The sequence below is a fragment of the Dromiciops gliroides genome, chromosome 6, assembly GCF_019393635.1.
Source record: "Dromiciops gliroides isolate mDroGli1 chromosome 6, mDroGli1.pri, whole genome shotgun sequence".
NCBI lineage: Eukaryota > Metazoa > Chordata > Mammalia > Microbiotheria > Microbiotheriidae > Dromiciops > Dromiciops gliroides.
The window spans coordinates 55,296,614-55,316,600 of NC_057866.1; the positions used below are offsets into that span (position 1 = coordinate 55,296,614).

At 36.6% G+C, this 19,987-nt stretch overlaps 1 protein-coding gene across 4 annotated transcripts in view; it reads left to right on the top strand.

The window, feature by feature from the left end:
* The window catches only part of SBF2 (SET binding factor 2), a 496,438-nt gene that overhangs the window by 193,475 nt on the left and 282,976 nt on the right, over nucleotides 1-19,987 (top strand). For all 4 annotated transcript variants that reach the window (XM_043970029.1, XM_043970030.1, XM_043970031.1 and 1 more), the window contains exon 3: nucleotides 4,626-4,763. In XM_043970029.1, coding sequence (XP_043825964.1) covers nucleotides 4,626-4,763 — 138 coding nt within the window. The remainder of the gene's footprint in view (nucleotides 1-4,625; nucleotides 4,764-19,987) is intronic.

Here is a 19,987-nt window from a genome sequence, read left to right on the forward strand (position 1 = left end):
GCCAAGAAACCCCCAAATGGGGTAACAGAGAGTCAGAACTAGACTGGGCAACAGGGAGCTTCTGGTAAGGAGCATCTTCTCTACTGATACAGACCAGCCCCAGTTCTTCCCTCTTAGCGTCTTAGAGAGATGCTGAGGCACTGAGCAGTTATTTGACTTTCCTTAGGACTTGAACCCAGATCTTCTTGCTTTGAATCCATGTCTCTAGGTAACTAGGTGGTACAGCAGATTGAGCACTAAGTCTGGAGTTAGGAAAACCTGAGTTCAAATCCATCCTCAGATACCATCTGTGTGATCCTGAGCAAGTCATTTAAGCTCCCTCTGTTTCTGCTTTATCAACTGTAAAATGGGGATCTTAATAGCACCTACCTCAGAGTTGTTGGAAAGATCAAATGAGTTAATATTTGTAAAGCACTCAGCACAGTGCCAGGCACATAGTAGGTACTTAAGAAATATTTTTTCCCTTCTCATATTCTCCCATCCACTGTACTATTCTGTCTCACTCCTGTATTTAAACTAATCTAGTGATTTGGCCATGGAACACATTTGGACTTGAAATATATTGATGGAATCTATATATGTTACTGAAGGAAAGGAAGTCTGAGAAATGGAATCACATAAAGATAAAGGGGTTTGGGGGGCTAGAGGAACTGTCAGTGACATAGAAGAAATTCTCTTTTTATGCTAAAAACCATCAAGTGAAGGGGTAGGTAGGTGACCCAGTGAATAAATCACTGGATCTAGAGTCAGGAAAACTTGAGTTCAAATCGAGTTTCATTTACTAGCTGTGTGACCACTTAACCTCTGCCTCAATTTCCTCATTGGTAAAATGGGCATAATGATAGCATCTTCCTCCTTGGGTTGTGAAGATTAAATGAGGTGATATTTGTAAGGCACTTAACAAACTGCCTGGCACAGGGTATGTGCTGTATAAATACTAGCTACTGTTAGCATTATTACCTTTCGTGGAATGAATATTGTATCTCAAGTCAGAAGACCTGGATCCAAACTTGACTCTGTTATTGACTACAGATTTCTCTTCAGACAAGTTAGCCTTTCAGAGCCTGAGTTCCCTCATTTATAAAATGAAAAGACTGTATTAGAGAGTATCTAAAATTCCTTCTCACTCTAACCTATTTTGATCCTAATTTTTATAAAAGCCAAGATAACCTTGTGACTCAAAATCACAGCCCTCTGGGCCCGTGTGCTTTCTGATGTACTAATACTGACTCAGCTCACATCATGCCAGGACTTTGGCCAGCTCTTGAACTGGGAAATTCACTACTTATGAGGCAGACCTTTTCTAATAGCTCTTGATTTTTAACAAGTTTTCCATATACCAGGGCTAAATTTAGCCCCATCCACTTCTAACAATCTTTCTCATCTCTTCCTCCTGGGCCAAGTAGAACAGTGAAAGAAGCTCCGAATTTAGAATAAAAGAATCTGGGTTCTATAGCTTCATATCTCTGTGTGATCTTGGGAAGATCACTTTGCTTCTCAAGGTATCTTTTGTAAAACATTTGTAAAATAAGGGGCTGGGATGAGATGACCTCTAAAGTCCATCTCATCTCTAAATCTAGGATCCTATAGACTTGACTTTTACATGAGGACTTTGTAAATACTTGAAAGCAGTTATCCTTGCCTCCCTTTCCCCAATTCTTTTCTCCAAGTTGAACATCCCAGTTTTGTTTTGTTTTTGTTTTTAAACTGAGCCGAATTGGCATGAAAGCAGGTCCTCTTACCAACCCGATTTCCCTTTCTTTGGATGTTATCTGATCAATCAAAATCCAACCCACAGAACTGAACACAATCTTCTCCTTGTTTTCTGAGTAGATCAGAGTACAGTTAATTATGATAGCCCTTTCAGCATTGGGGGGGGCAGTAGTCACATCTCCCCTTAATTGTCTGTTCTCTATTCTGAATATTCTCTGAGTGCTCCAGCTATTTGTTTCCATTTCCCTTTTTTCTTTGGGTTATCTTCCTTTTGATGACTTCTGATATGGTACAACTCCTTTTAAAATGTAGTATCCAGAGCAGCTTGGTGGTGCAGTGGATAAAGCACCTGCCCTGGATTCAGAAGGACCGGAGTTCAAATCCAGCCTCAGACACTTGACACTTACTAGCTATGTGACCCTGGGCAAGTCGCTTAACCCTTATTGCCCCACAAAAAAATAATAATAATAAAAAATAAAATAAAATGTAGTATCCAGATTCAATATGATTTAAACAGAGTAAGGAATGATGATTACTTCCTATGATCTATAAAATAAAATTTAAAAATTCTTCTGCAGCCTAAGATTGTTTCAATTTTTTTCTGGAAACTGTATCATTATTTCATAAAAGCCTGTTGTCACCTGAATTGCTCATTTATTTTTCATGTGAGTTGCTCACAAACCATTTCCCCCCATCTTCTACTACCCTAACTGTTTTTGAACCTAAATGCAGGGACTTTGCATTTATTGTTATTTAGATTTGTCAAGCTGGGTGCTATTTGGGGACTTCCTTTCTTCATCATTTTGGATTGTTTATGTCACGTTGTCTAACACACATAAAAACCTCTATAAACATTGCATTGAGTTGTTTTTTTTTGTTTTGTTTTGTTTTGTTTTGCAGGGCAATGGGGGTTAAGTGACTTGCCCAGGGTCACACAGCTATGTAAGTGGTTTAGGTGTCTGAGACCGATTTGAACTCAGGGTAGCTCCTGAATCCAGGGCCGGTGCTTTAAACCACTGCACCATCTAGCTGCCCCCCATTGCAGTGATTTGAATAAAGCTGTTGTTGATATGCTATGGACAACATTTTGACAAGTGTTGAATTTGAGCTCTGCAGTGGGCAGATGTTTCCAAGGATTCTCTTTTTTTCTGTTTGGGGATAGTGGGAGGATTTCTGAGCTATCAGGCAGAAAGAGGCTCAAAGGAAACTTAGAATTCCTCCTGTCACAGGGCCTCCAGAATAGGAGTCTTCTATATTTGAAGAGCATATAAAAATGCTTTCAGAAGGGGTTTTTTTGTGTATGTGTGTTTGGACAGTACTCATCTTATTTTAAAAAATACAGAGCTTTATTTAAACAGGAGATAATTATAGCTGTTGATTCCTACTTTAAAATTAAGAAATTTAGGGAAGATGATTAGTGCTGTAGTTTAATAGGTAACTAATTCATTGAGCTACTTACAAAAGTGCTATATTAGGTGGTTACAATTTTTTTAATTTCATAAACATAGCACATTGTTAATTCTCCAAAGAAAAACTTGACAGGATTTTTATTTGTAAAGAAGTGGTTATTGCCAGTAGCAGCTTATACTAATTTTAGAAATAAGCTCTCAACTTTGTTCTTTTCTGTGTGCATTAATGCTAGGTAAAAGTGGCGAGACCTGCTAATGGGAAAGAGTATGTGATCAGGGAAACCAGTAAAGAGAAGTAGACAGAGCAAAAGGTATTGCTGAGTTGTGATGAAAGTGGCTTTGTAAACTTCAAAGCACTTTATAAATGTGAGTTGTTATTAGTGGGGAATAGAAAGTTACTTGTGTTAGAGGATGGTTGTGCTAGTGAGGTCAGAGAATGAGACAGTACTCCAAAATAACTCCCAGTTCTATTTTCTGTCACATATTTTGAGAAATATTGCTGGATTATTCTTTTATTTATGCTGAGCTGAAAATTAAGTATGTCAGCCTTTGAGTGAACTTTAGACAATCTTCTTTTTTTCAACTTGATACCCTTTGCTATTTTTATTGCAATTCCTCATGAATGGCCTTTATCCCCAAAACCACCCAATTCTGCCTTTTTTTCTCATTGTTAAAAAACAAAAACTTTCTCTTTATTTTTGCCTTCCTCTTTGTCCTAATTCAGTACCCTCAGAATGGTATCTGTGGAAAATTCAGACTTTCCTTATAAAGCAATATACATGTTAATGGAAATTCCAGATGTTATGAGTTTCTAAGTGAAATTTGACTTATTTCATGATGTAAGAAATAAATATAGGTCAAGTGGATAGTAAAGCCTAGACCATTAACTGTTTAAAGTTAAAGAGAATTTTGCACAAAAGTTTTTCACTACAAAATTTCACGAGAAATATAAGGAGGAATAGACTTATGTGTATGTGTATATCTATATATCTTCATATGTATGGATATATAGATACATGCATGTATACATATATGTTTATATATAATATATGTGTATATCTATAAATTTATATAATTATATATAATATTATATATAAATAATAATATATAATATATACTTTATAATATATTGTAAATATATATATAATTATATATAATATATACCTGTGTGTGTATATATATATAAAATTTGGGGGGAGAAGGCAATTGGGGTTAAGTGACTTGCCCAGGGTCACACAGCTAGTAAGTATTAAGTGTCTGAGGCTGGATTTGAACTCAGACTCCAGGGCCAGTGCTCTATCAACTGCGCCACCTAGCTGCCCCTTATATCTCTATATAGATAAATGTACATATGACTATGTGTGTATTAAACTGTTAAGCTTAAAAGTACACTAAGAGTTTTGAGATATGTGTATATCTCTTTAGTAATTACATAGTATTAATTTTTCATTATTCTTTCAAAATCAAATTATAAACTGCCTTTTTTTTCTCTTCCCCAATTAGTTTTGCCAGCCTGGAGGATGGCAACTGTCCAGAGAGAGAAAACAACCAACATTCTTCGTGGTTGTCCTGACCGATATTGACTCAGATCGGCATTATTGCTCATGTCTAACTTTCTATGAGGCAGACATTAACCTTCAGGTAAAGTACCTTAATAACAAAAATTCAAGCTCAATTTAATTAAATTAAAACAAAAATTTATTAAATGCCTGCTATGTAAAAGGCATTTTTAACACAAGATGAAAACGACAGTATCTGCTTCCCAGGAACTTACAGTATAGTATGGGTGATAAGTTACATACATAAGCAAATATAATGCAAATTAGACTATGACGAATAAACTGTTTTTGTTGTTGTTCAATTGTTCATCTGTGTCCAACCCTGTGTAACAACGTGAACTTTGTTGATGGGGTTTTTCTTCACAAAGATCCTGGAATGGTTTGCTATTTCCTTCTTCAGTGCATCCCCTTTTTTACAGATGAGGATCTGAGGCAAACTATTATGAAGATACCCCAACAAGGTTTAGGGACAGAATGTTCCCATATATACACCAAAATATATTTTAACAAACACTTTTGGGAGCAGCAAAGAACTAGAAACAACTAGATGTCCATCAATTAAAGGATGTCTGAATTAATTATGGTACATGTATCTAATGAAATATTACTATGCTACCAAAGGATGAATATGAGAAAGTCAGAGAAGCACAAGAGAACATATAAATTGGTGTAAACCTAGTCTGTTGTGAAGTTTGGAAAAGTCTGACTTGGCAGATCACTTGTCCTAGGTAACTTCTGCCTGGAAGAATACTGAAAACAATTGCAACTGAAAAAGCCATGTGTGTTGTTAGCTACAGTGTGGCCCCGGGGGACTGAAAGTCAAGAGCTTTGGGGTTCCCAACTTTGGCCAATAACTCCTGTAGAGAGGTGGAAAGGCAAAGCTGGGAACAAGGAAAATTCAATTTGTCAGCATTTACTTCCTGAATAATGCAAAGAAGTTGATGCTTCAAAGTGTCTCCAGGAAATGCCCATTGTTAAAGCACAAGTACAGTAGCCATATATAATTCTTCTTCTTCTTTTTTTTTTTTTGGCAGGGCAATGAGGGTTAAGTGACTTATTCCAGGGTCACACTGCTAGTAAGTTGTGTCAAATGTCTGAGGTCAGATTTGAACTCAGGTCCTCCTGAATCCAGGACAGGTGATTTATCCACTGTGCCACCTAGCTGCTGCCCCAGCCATATATAATTCTTAACCCAAAGTCATTTTAAAGCTATTTTTTTGTGTGTGAGGCAGTTGACGTTAAGTGACTTGCCCAGGGTCCACACAGCTAGTAAGTGTCAAGTGTCTGAGGCCGGATATTGGACTCAGGGACTCCTGAATCCAGGGCCAGTGCTCTTTTCACTTCACCACCTAGCTGCCCCCAAAGTCATTTTAAATCTCAGTTTTGTGCACTGACATACTGTTTGGTTAAATTTTATAAATATTTCCTTGCCTCATCATCTGATTACAATTGTAAATATTGATCTCCAGAAATTCCTATTGCAGTCTGAGATGCCTCTCAGAACACTTGGCAAATCTTTGGGAATAATTCTCACATACAGACCTTTGAGGCTAAATTTACCTACCTTATTTCATAAATAGTAAACAGAGGATAAGTGGATTTTCTTGGGTATCTGTGAAAACAGAACTTAAGAAAATGCTTGAAGGGGGGCAGCTAGGTGGCACAGTGGATAATAGCACCAGCCCTAGAGTTCAGGAGGAGCTGAGTTCAAATTTGGTCTCAGACACTTGACACTTACGAGCTATGTGACCCTGGGCAAGTCACTTAACCCTCATTGTCCTGCAAAAAAAAAAAAGAAAGAAAGAAAAAAAAACAAGCTTGAATTGAGTAGTAGCCTGTATTTGGGGGGATGTTTTGTAATTACTGTCTTTGTGATACTTAGTAAATACAGCTTTCAACAAAGCTTTTAAAAGGAAGAAGTCATGTAAGAAAGCAACTCTTTTCTTGCTTTGGAGAGTTTGGAGATCATAGTTGTGGCACACTAAAGATAACATTAGACTTTCTCAGTATGTGCATTAGTTTTCCTAAACTGTTAGTTTTCTCTCTTTTCCTTTGTTATAATGGATGGCTCTCTTTGAGGTGAAATGTAAGTGATATTAAAACAATAGATTTCAAGTTAAAATTTAAGGGCAAACCATATAAGTTTAGTCTGCTTACATCTGATTGTTCTTCATATCCCAGTCATGTTGGAGTGTTATGTTGGTAGTTATAGGATCTCAATCTCTCTGTTAAGCATGGTCAGGCATCAGATCCTAGCCAGAATTTCCATGCAGTTAGATGACTGTCCGTCCCCCCCCTCCCAAAAGGCAAATGTCCAGGCACTTGGTCTAAAATATGGAACAAACTATTGAAAAGCTAATAATAAACATGATTTGGCCAAAATTGAACCAGATGACCTCTGTGGTCCTCACAGTTTCTGCTATATTTCTGCTTCTCCAATTCTGATTTAGAAATCAGAGCTATTCTCTCCAGAGATCATCTTGGTTTTAAGATGTCTGCTTTTCTGGGCATGAGCCATTTATCTGTGTCCTTAAAAATCTGTTTTTCTTTATTTTTGGATAATCAGATGAACTCAAAAATAGATACTTGAATTCTCATTTAGTGTGAATTACTTCATACCATGTATGCTATGACACACTAGTTGGAAGCCTAAAAGAGGGGACCACCTAGGGACAGATATAATCCAAAATGCAGTTGTGCAACTTTTAAGAAGATATATTGTCTTTTTGATATACAGTTATACTGTCAGCAATCCCAAGAGTATTTTTGGCATTAAATGTGTTAGTAACCTTTCCAGAATGATCTATCTAGGAAACGTGATCCCAAATTTTCTTTAGTAACTATTAAGAGATGAATTATTTGATACACAAAAAACATCATAGCTTATAAAAAAGGACTTCTTGGTGTTTTAATTACATTAAAATCTTGTTTTGAAGAAAATAATTTAATACTCATTACAAACCTTAACCCAATTGTGTAGTTGATATTTAAGATATGAGTCTAAAATGTAATAATATTTTTAAAATTTAGATAATATGTCAGCATGACTGTTTTCTGCTAAGAGTCAGATAGCAGATAGAACAATATATTTTTTTGGAAGAGCAATGAGGGTTAGGTGACTTGCCCAGGGTCACACAGCTAGTAAGTGTCAAGTGTCTGAGGCCGGATTTGAACTCAGGTCCTCCTGAATCCAGGGCCGGTGCTTTATCCACTGTGCCATCTAGCTGCCCCGATCAGTTCCTTTTTGACAGACTTACTAGATTGGTTTACATGTGTAGGCCTGTAGACACTTTAAGTATATTTATATTTCAGCAAAGCATTTAACTAATTCTCTCATGTTATTCTTGTGAAAAAGATGGAGACAGAGATGAAAAATAAATAATAGTATGGTTGGGAGGATCCTGAACTCATTAAATGTACAGACTCAAAGATTACTCATTAATGATGGTAAAGAGTTCTTTAATGGAGGACTCCAAAGATCTGTGCTTTTCTTTGTGTTGTTTAAAATTTCTGTCAGTGACTTGAATAATAGCATAAATGGTATGCATATAAAATTTAGAGTTGACAAAAATCTAGGAGAGTTAGCTAAGACATTGGATAAAAGGATAGAACAATAGACTAAATCTAATAAAATTAAATGTAATCAGAATAAATATAAAGTCAAGATATAAAGTTCAAAATGTCAACTTAATAAATACAAGATAGGTTGGTATGTCTAAATAACAGTTATCTTGAAAAAGACTTGAAGATTTTTGTGGACTAGAAGCTCAGTATGAGTCAACAAAAGATGTTGATAGCCCAATTGTAGCTGTATTAAGAATGGTATTGTGACAAGACTGTGGAAGCATTCCCATTCTGTTCTGCCCTGGCCAAAGCACGTCTGGACTATTGTATTTACAAAATCCTGAGTGCCACATTTTAGGAAGAACATTGATTAACTGGACTTGCTCCAGAGTTGGGCAGTTGACCAGTTTGCCTAGAGAGGTATTTTCATGTAAAGGAATAGTGGGAGAACACATTTGAGAGGAATAGAAGTCATGTTGTAGAGGATCTTAAATGGCAGCCATAGAACTTGATTCTGCAGGCAATTTTTGAGGATTGGAGACAATATGCTTTCTGGTTTTAGGAAATCTAAGTCTGTCAGTGGTGTATAAAGTAGATTACAGTGGAGAGTGAGGATTCTCCTGTAGTCTAGGAATATGGTAATGAATACATGGACTTCTTTATTGACTGGAAATAAGAGACAGATTCCAGAAATCTGGAAAGGAAGCATTGACTGGCCTTCCTTTGATTCTGTGACTCTCCAGCACATGAGAGGAGGGAAGAATGAGAATCCTCATATGCTTCCAAAGCTTTAATTCTTTGAGAATATAAGAGTCAGTCAGTTTGTCTGTCACCTAGCCTTTATTAAACATTTGTTTTATGCCAGGCAAATTTGCTAAGCCTTGAGATACAAAGAAGGCTAAAGACAGTATGTACTCTCAAGGAACTTATAGGCTAATGGGTCAGAAGACATACAAACATCTATATACAAAGTCTATACAGGATAAATTGGAGATGATCAACAGAATTGGGAAAGGCTTTTTGCAGAAGGTGGAATGTAAACTGAGGATTGAAACCAAGGAATCCAGGAGGCAGAAATGAGGAGAGGGTTCCAGGAGGAACAGCCAGTGAAAATCCTGGAAGTCAGAAGACAGCATGTCATAGGCAAAGTACAACCTGAAGGCTAGTGATACTACAATCTCAGTGTCCATAGGACAAGGGACCATGGAAGGTAAGTGTAAGTGTAAGACTGGAAAAGTTAAAAGTGAGCCATTAGAATTAATTGAATGGGGGCAGAGCCAAGATGACAGAAAGAAGCTAGGAACTTTCCTGAGCTTTCCCATATTTCCCTCAAAAACAACATTAAATCAAGCCTCTAAACAGATTCTCGATCTACAGAACCTACAAAAAGAGAGACAAAATCCTGCTACATGAGATAATTTAGAAGACTTCAGAAAAGGTCTGTCTCACCTGGGTGAAAGGGGAGGGCAGCTCAGCACTACTTGTCCCAGCTGGCAGCTCACTTCAGCAAAGCTCGGCTCAGTGGGCAGCTCAACACTGTTGCAACTTGACACAGCTGAGAGTGGGGCAGCTGAGAGCAGTAAGAAGCTTCCAACTGTGAACCCTGTGACACAGGAGCAAACTTCAACTTAATTAATTTAAAAATAGCCTAAAACATGAGCAAGAAACAAAAAAGGACCCTTACCATTGACAATTTATATGGTGAAAGGGAAGGTCAAAATGCCCACAAGTGAAGACTCAAGAGGGAAGATGATCTTGTCTCAAGACCAAAAAGCCTTCTTTGAAGAGCTCAAAAAGACCTTTAAAAACCAAATAAGAGAGGTAGAAGAAAAAATGGAAAAAGAAATAAGAGAAATGAGAGTTACATTGCAAAAAGAAGCACAAAAAATGACTGAGGAAAACAATTCCTTAAAAAATACAATTGGACAAATGAGAGAAAAAATTGGCCAAGCAGAAGAAGAAGTACAAAAGCTTACTGTGGAAAATAAGGCCTTAAAAATTAAAATTGAGCAGATGGAAGCTGATAACTCCATGAGACAACAAGAATATGACAAGCAGAATCAAAAGACTGAAAAAATAGAAGAAAATGTGAAATAACTCATTGGAAAAACAGCTGACCTGGAAAATAGGCCCAGGAGAGATAATCTGAGAATTATTGGACTACCTGAAAGCCATGATCAAGAAAAGAGTCTAGACACCATATTCCAGGAAATTATTAAGGAAAACTGCCCTGAAATTGTAGAATCAGAGGATAAAATCATCATTGAAAGAATCCACCAAACACCTCCTGAAAGAGACCCCAGAAGGAACACTTTAAGGAATATTGTAGCCAAACTCCAGAATTATCAGGTGAAGGAGAAACTACTCCAAGAAGCCAGAAAGAAACCATTTAAATACCATGGAGCCACGGTCAGGATTGCACAGGACCTGGCAGATTCAACATTAAAGGATCACAGGGCTTGAAATACAGGAAGGTAAAGGAGCTTGGATTACAATCCATCATCAACTACCCAGCAAAACTGATCATTCTGTTTCAGAGGAAAAGATGGACATTCAGTGAACCAGGGGACTTCCAAGGCTTCCTGAGAAAAAGACCAGAACTGAACAGAAAATTTGATCTCCAGATACAAGACTCTAGAGAAATATAAAGAGGTAAAGAAGGGGGAGAAAGGGTTGTTCAGTGATATTAAACTGCTTGAGTCCATATGAGGGAGGATAATACTTTTAACTCTTGAGATCTGTATCTCGGTAAAGGTATTGTTATTAAATCAACTTTGATGATATAAAGAAACTTAAGGGACAGAATAAAGAAGACTAGGGGAGGAGAGGAAGGGGTAGGTGGAATGGGGTTAATTATATCATATGAAGAGGCACAAAAAGAACCCATTACAATAGAGGGAAAGAAGGGAGGGGTTGGCATTGTTGCAACCTTACTCTCATCAGATTTGGTTCAGGGAGAGAATAAAATACACTCCCATTTGTATAAAGAAACTTAGCTTACTCTTTAAGGAAACAAAAGGGGAAGGGGGAAAAGGATGGTATTGATAGAAGGGAGGGCCCAAGTGGGGAAAAAGGGGCAAGAAAAAGAAGGGCAGCTGATAAAAGGGAGGGCAGGATAAGGGAGGCAGTGGTCAGAAGCAAAACATTGGTTAAGTGGAATGGGGGATTGAAGAGGAAAAAAGTATAAAGGGAAAAAGAAGATGGAGGGAAATAAACAGTTAATAATTTTAACTGTGAATGTAAATGGGATGAACTCTCCCATAAAACGGAAGCGAATTGCAGAGTGGATTAAAAACCAGAATCCTACAATATGCTGTTTACAAGAAACACATTTGAAGCACAGAGATACACACAGAGTAAAAGGTAAAAGGCTGGAGCAGAATATATTATGCTTCAGCTAAAGTAAAAAAAGCAGGGGTACCAATCTTTATCTCAGACAAAGCAAAGGCAAAAATAGTTCTAGTTAAAAGAGATAAGGAAGGAAACTACATCTTGGTAAAAAGTATTATAGATAATGAAATAATATCAATATTAAACATGTATGCGCCAAGTGGTATAGCATCCAAATTCTTAGAGAAGTTAAATGAGTTACAAGAGGAAATAGACAGTAATACTATACTAGTGGGGGATCTGAATCTTCCCCTCTCAGAATTAGATAAATCTAGCCACAAAATAAATGAGAAAGAAGTGAAAGAGGTGAATAGAATACTAGAAAAGTTAGACATGATAGATGTCTGGAGAAAATTGAATGGTGATAGAAAGGAATATACCTTTTTCTCAGCAGTACATGGCACATTTTCAAAAACTGACCATGTATTAGGGCACAAAAAACATCATAGTCAAATGTAGAAAGGCAGAAATAGTAAATGCATCTTTCTCAGATCATGATGCAACAAAAATTACATGTAATAAAGAGCCATGGAAAGGTAGACTGAAAATCAGTTGGAAACTAAACAATTTCATTCTAAAGAATGAGTGGGTCAAAAAACAAATCATAGAAACAATCAATAACTTTATCCAAGAGAATGGCAATAATGAGACAACATACCAAAATCTATGGGATGCAGCCAAAGCAGTGCTTAAGGGAAATTTTATAGCTCTAACTGCTTACATGAATAAAAAAGAGATAGAGGAGATCAATGAATTGGGCATGCAACTTAAAAAGCTAGAAAAAGAACAAATTAGAAATCCCCAATTAAATACTAAATTAGAAATCCTGAAAATTAAAGGAGAAATTAATAAAATTGAAAGCAATAAAACTATAGAATTAATCAATAAAACTAAGAGCTGGTTTTATGAAAAAAAAAACCAATAAAATAGATAAACCACTGGTTAATTTGATTAAAAAAAAGAAAGAAGAAAAACAAATTACCAGTATCAAAAATGAAAGGGGTGATCTTACCACCAATGAAGTGGAAATTAAAGCAATAATTAGGAACTATTTTGCCCAACTGTATGCCAGTAAATTTTACAATCTAAAGGAAATGGATAAATATTTACAAAAATACAAACTGCTCAGGGCTAACTGAAGAGGAAATAAAATCCTTAAATAAGCCCATATTAGAAAAAGAAATTGAACAGCCATTAATGAACTCCCTAAGAAAAAATCCCCAGGGCCAGATGGGTTTACAGGTGCATTCTACCAAACATTTAAAGAACAATTAATTCCAATATTATACCAATTATTTGGAAAAATAGGTGAAGAAGGAGTTCTACCAAATTCGTTTTATGACACAAATATGGTGGTGATACCAAAACCAGGCAGAGCAAAAACAGAGAAAGAAAATTATAGACTGATTTCCCTAATGAATATTGATGCTAAAATCTTAAATAAGATATTAACAAGGAGGTTACAGCAAGTGATCACCAGGATAATATATTATGACCAGGAGGGATTTATACCAGGAATGCAGGGCTGGTTCAACATTAGGAAAACTATTAACATAATCAACCACATCAATAAGAAAACTAACCAAAATCATATGATTATCTCAATAGATGCAGAGAAATCTTTTGACAAAATATAGCACCCATGCCTAATAAAAACACTAGAGAGCTTAGGAATAGGTGGAGTTTTCCTTAAAATAATAAGCAGTATCTACCTACAACCATCAGCAAGCATTATATGTAATGGGAGATAAGTTAGAGGCCTTCCCAGGGTGAAACAGGGATGTCCATTATCACCTCTATTATTTAATATTGTAGTAAAAATGTTAGCTTTAGCAATCAGAGAAGAAAAAGGAATTAAAGGAATTAGAATAGGCAAGGAAGAAACAAAATTATCACTCTTTGCAGATGATATGATGGTATACTTAGAGAATCCTAGAGAATCAACTCAAAAATTACTTGAAACAATTAACAACTTTAGCAAAATAACAGGTATAAAATAAATCCACATAAATCATTAGCATTTCTATTTATGACCAACAAAGTCCAGCAGCAAGAGATAGAAAGAGAAATTCCATTTAAAGTAACAGTAGATAATATAAAATACTTGGCAGTCTACTTGCCAAGACAAACCCAGGAACTCCAGGAACACAATTACAAAACACTTTTCACACAAATCAAATCAGATCTAAATAATTGGAAAAATATCAATTGCTCATGGATAGGCCAAGCTAATATAATAAAAATGACAATTCTACCTAAATTAATGTACTTATTCCATACCAATCAGATTACCTAAAAATTATTTTATAGAGCTAGAAAAAATAATAACAAAATTCATCAAAAAGTCAAGAATATCAATGGAAGTAATGAAAAAAAAATGCACAGGAAGGTGGGTTAGTCGTACCAAATCTGGAGCTCTACTATAAAGCGGCAGTCATCAAAACTATCTGGTACTGGCTAAGAAATAGAGTGGAGGACTAATGGAATAGGCTAGGCACAGGAGACACAGTGGTAAATGTACTGTTTGATAAACCCAAAGACCTTAGCTTCTGGGATAGGAATTTAGTATTTGACAAAAACTGCTGGGAAAACTGGAAGATAGTATGGCAGAAATTAGGCATAGACCAACATCTTACACCTTATACTAAAATAAAGTCAAAATGGGTACATGATTTAGACATAAGAGGTGATACCATAGGTAAATTAGGAGAAGAAGAAATAGTCTGCTTTTCAGATCTTTGGAAAGGAGAGCAGTTTATGACCAAACAAGAGATAGAGAATATTATGAAATGCAAAATGGATGATTTTGATTACATTAAATTAAAAAGGTTTTGTACAAACAGAAGCAATGCATCCAAAATTAAAAGGGATGCAGAAAGCTGGGAAATAATTTTTATGGTAAGTACTTCTGATAAAGGCCTCATTTCTAAAATATATAGGGAACTAAATCAAATTTATAAGAATCCAAGTCATTCTCCAATTGAGAAATGGTCATAGGATATGAACAGGCAGTTTTCTGATGAAGAAATCAAAGCTATCTATTTATTGCCATATGAAAAAATGCTGTAAATCACTATTGATGAGAGAGATGTAAATTAAAACAACTCTCAGGTACCACCTCATATCTGTCAGATTGGCTAATATGACAAAAAAAGGAAAATAATAAATGTTGGAGAAGCTGTGGGAAAATTGGAACACTAATTCATTGTTGGTGGAGCTGTGAACTGATCCAACCATTCTGGAGAGCAATTTGGAATTATGCCCAAAGCGCTATAAAGCAGTACATACCCTTTGACCCAGAAATACCACTTTTGGGTCTTTTCCCCAAAGAGATCATAAAAAAGGGAAAAAAGACCCACATGTACACAAATATTTATAGTGGCTCTTTTTGTGGTGGCAAGGAATTGGAAATTGAGGGGATGTCCATCAATTGGGGAATGGCTGAACAAGTTGTGGTATATGAATGTAGTGGAATTCTATTGTGCTGTAAGAAATGATGAGCAGGAGTTCAGAGAAACCTGGAAGGACTTGCATGAACTGATGATGAGTGAGATGAGCAGCACCAGAAGAACATTATACACAGTATCATCAACATTATGTGTTGATCTACTGTGATAGACTAGATTCTTCTCACCAATCCAATGGTACAAGAAAGTTCCAAAGGACTCATGATGGAAAAGACTCTCCAAATCCAGGGGGAAAAAAAAGAAGAAAGAAAAACAAAGGAACTGTGGAATATGGATGCTGATTCGACCATACTATTCCTTTTGTTTTTGGTGTTGTTGGTTTTCTGTTTTGAGGTTTTTCCTTTTTGCTCTGATTCTTCTCATATAACATGACTAATGCATAAATATGTTTAATGTTATTATGTATATATAACCTATACCAGATTACCTGTGGTCTTAGGGGAGGGGGGAGGGAGGGAGAAAAATTTGAAATTGGAAATCTTATATAAACAAATGTTGAAAACTACATGTAACTGGAAAATAATAAAATACTTTTATTTTATTTTATTTTATTTTTTTTGGTGAGGCAGTTGGGGTTAAGTGACTTGCCCAAGGTCACACAGCTAAGTAATATGTTAAGTGTCTGAGTCCGGATTTGAACTCAGGTACTCCTGATTCCAGGGCCAGTTGCTTTATCCACTGCACCATCTAGCTGGCCCCCGAATACTTTTATATTTTTAACAAAAAGAATTCAATGAATGGGGCAGTGTGACATGGCCAGGCCTATTCTTTAGAAAGATCAGTTAGAGACTCTTGCAGAAGTATACACTTGAGGGACAGATAGGTGGGCAAATTGTCAGAGAAAATATGTAAATGAAAGAAGTGAGAGAAGTTTGTGTTAGAGCAGATCTAGTTTTGGGGTAGGGTAAAGATATGAGCTCACAAAAGTGGGCTGAGCTTTTAGACTTTTTGTATTTAAGGTTACAGAGCAATAGATGGGACCTGTATCTATAGGCAGTTAGGCATTTAGAATTGATGTTCAGGAAAGAAGTCAGATTAGCAGGCCTACATATGGAAGTCACTTGTCAATCAAGTAGTAATAGTTAAAAGTTGAAACCATATTAGTAGATAAACTTATTAAAAGGAAGGTATAGAGCAAGCAAAGAAATATTTAAGCACTAAGCCTTTGGGTACTCTCACATTTAGGGGGGTGAGAAGAGTATGTGAACCAGTAAAGATGTCAGCATAGGACTAGACTTGTATTTTTTTTTTAATTTAAAATAAAAAACTAACTTTATTTCTCTGGAAGATGCAGATATGTGGAGGCAGGACAAGAGCAGCAGTTTTGGCAAACAAAGGTTGTTGAAGAAAAACACAACAGCATTGGGCTGGGCGGGGAGCACTGGTCCCCATGTTAGCTGCCAGTAATCTGTTTCCTTCTGCACATCCTTGGGGTTCCGTCCCCCACCCTGGAACTGGGTTTGGATCCTCCCTGCCCTCCACATCCTGAAATTCTTGACCTCAGGTGACACTACTCACCCGATCCCCCCAGTTACCCCAAACCAGGTACAAGATCAACTGAGGTCTGTATCCTGAGAGCCCTCTCTACCATAACAGTCAGTGCCTGTCTCATGACACCACATCTGCTGAGAAGCTAGCAGGCTCCACTGAGGTGAGCAGAGCCCTGGGGTCTCTCCTGTCCTCACTGCACCCCACTGACACATTCCTTCAGACTTGTATTTTTTTAAAAATAATTGTTGGTGGAAGTGTGAACTGATCAAACTGTTTTGGAAAATCAATCTGGAATTATGCCCAGGAGTTATTCCAACTACCTATACCCTTTTTATCCAGCAACTACCACTACTATGTCTATTTCCAAAGATTATTAGGGAAAAGGAAAAGAATCTCTATGTTCTAAAATGTTTATTTTTTATTATTTGGGGGGCGGGGGCAATGAGGATTAAGTGACTTGCTCAAGGGTTACACAGCTAGTAAGTGTCAAGTGTCTGAGGGCCAGATTTGAACTCTGGTCCTCCTAGATCCAGGGCCGGTGCTTTATCCACTGTGCCACCTACTAGCTGCCCTATGTTCTAAAATGTTTAAAGAAACTCTCTTTGGTGGTGGCAAAGACTTGGAAATTACAGGGGATGCCCTTTGAGAATGGCTGAATAAGTTGTGGTATATGATTATGATGGAATATTACTGTGGTATAAGAAAGATGAGCCCAATGATCTAGAAAAACATTGAAAAACTTGCATGAAAGGACGAAGTAAAATGAGCAAATTCAAGAGAATGTTTATACAGTAATAGCAATATTGTTTTAAGAATGACTTTGGAGGTAGCTAGGTGGCGCAGTAGATAAAACACCAGCCCTGGATTCAGGAGGACCTGAGTTCAAATCTGGCCTCAGACACTTGACACTTACCAGCTGTGTGACCTGGGCAAGTCACTTAACCCTCATTGCCCTGCAAAAAAAAAAAAAAGAAAAGAAAAGAAAAGAAAAGAAAAAAAAAGATGACTTTGAGTGAATCATCATTTTATCTATTATAATACCCAAATTAACTATAAAGGGACATATGAAGAAAGATGCTGTCTGCATCCAGAGAAAGAACTGATCAACAGAAGTATGTATAGAGTAATTTTACATATATATATATATATATATATATTATATATATATATATACACACATAATATATGTGTGTGTGTATATATTTTTGTATCTATTGGTAGCCATCTCTAGGGTAAGAGAGGGAGAGGGAGGGAGAAAAAAGGGGGAAAAGAAATTTACATGAAAATTTTGTTTGTATTTGAAAGGAATAGCAAGTTGTGTATAGTAGATTTTCAGTGTTGTGTGTAATCATCTTATGTATTGTATTGTGTTATGGAAATACTTGTTTTATTCCATAAATTAAAAAATAAAAAATTTTAAAAGAATCAGGATATCTTCCCTTCCCTTTCTTTTCTCTATAAAAGATCATCAAGATATAACAAAGCCATACCCAGGCCTTCTCTCTTATTAAGCTTCCTCTATGACCCCTGATGATTTTAGGACTTTGGGACATACTTATATCATCTTCCTCTATTGGCATGTAAATACTGTGAGCCAAGATGGCAGAGTAGCAGGAAGCAGTATAATGAACTCTGTTTCCCTCTCCCAAGTTCCTCCTATATCTAACTGAATCCTGTTGGGAAGTCTAAGAAAAGTCACAGTGAATAATTTTTTCCAGGGCCAAGTCAGACTAGGGAGCGAGACCTCTCTGAATAAGGGGATGGTATCTGGCCCAGAATGCCTGCCACATGGGGGCAGTGCCCTGTCAGCTCAGAGAGGGCTTTGTATCAGGGCAAGAGGAGATCACAGACCAGTATCAGAGAACCCATGACAGACTTGGCTGCCTTCTCACTTCCTCTAGAGTTTACAGCCAGGCCTCTTTTTTCATGCGGCCCATCCTGGAGCTTTCTGCAGCACTTAGGACCTTTTCATTCTGGAACAGCCTACCATCCCAGCCCACTCACCTTGAACTGTCTCTACAAAGCTAATTGCCCACCCCCCCCCTCAGATTGGTGAGTTCCTCCCGGATCCTGCATTTTGTGGAGGAGCCAAGATTGGTCCTTGGGCCTCCTACCTCAGGTTTCAGATCTCTGTTGTGAATGGATCCGTTAGTGCTTTGTTATCTTGAACCTGAGACCGAAGAGGAACAATAGCTGAGTCCAGAGTTGGACAAATCCTATCTTATTGTTGGTCTGCCTTCAACGTTTGGGGTTTTAGAATTTGTGCACTGAGAAAAGATATATCATGAATTGAGCTACATTTCAGAACTATTTTGCAATTTAGATCGATAGACTTTTTATAGAAGGCTTTTTCTTATCCTTAAGTTGGAGTTGGCTTACTCTGGAGGCTGAAGCTAGCAGTAGAATGATTAAGGGTTACAATATTGTTTTGGAAGTGCTGCCTATCACGTAGTTTGAGGTATTATGTACTATATTTATTATTGGAGTAGGAGTGAATACTACAGATCCCATAAATTTAGACTACAGCTTACTTGGCATTGACATACTGATTCTTATAAAGAGGAATGATACAATATACATAGAATTACTCCAGAAAATATAAATCATTACTCTATGTTTGAAAAACAGTTTACAAGTAAATTCTAATAAAGTGCCATTCAGTTTGGGGAAAACAACCAGCATGGTTTTAAAGGAACTTTTGGCACATGTTTTTATTCAGTGTGACTTGGTACATCTTTTGATTAAAATGTCATACATGGTTAAAAAGATTTATTAAATAAAAATGCTAGAATCTTATGAAGACAGTTTTATCACAAACATTCTAATTCATCTTATTTTTTTTTTAAAGATTTCTGTTCCTTATTAATTCAGATATCTATTGAAGAATGAGTAGTTCAACTACAACTAAAAGGTTTTCTCTGATGCCTCATAGTGGCAAGGAGGCAACTCTGGGGGTCTTCAAAATCAGTGATGTTCTAGCATGTTTTACCAAGTTGACAATGTTTTGAGTGTGGTACTTGTAGTAGCCTACATGTCTTGACCAAGGAGCAGTTTAAGTTGGAAAAGGTTCAGTACCAGAAGACTGCCTGAGAGGTGATAAATTCTTGGTCATAGCAACTCATAGAGGCCACCTAATAAGTCATACAAGGATTACAGTTGAAGTCAGTGGATGTCATAATTCAGCTTACTATATCATGGATTTCCAAAGTATTGAAGTCATACTAGCTTAAACCTGTGTCTTCATATTCATAAATCCATTAGTTAATCACTAATTGTTTCAATCTTATCTTACCTTAAAAAATATGAGGAACAATTAAACCAGTCAACCATAGTGACCTATTGATGAAGCAAATCTTTTCTACACTTAATCTGCCATAATATGCCATTTGTGGCA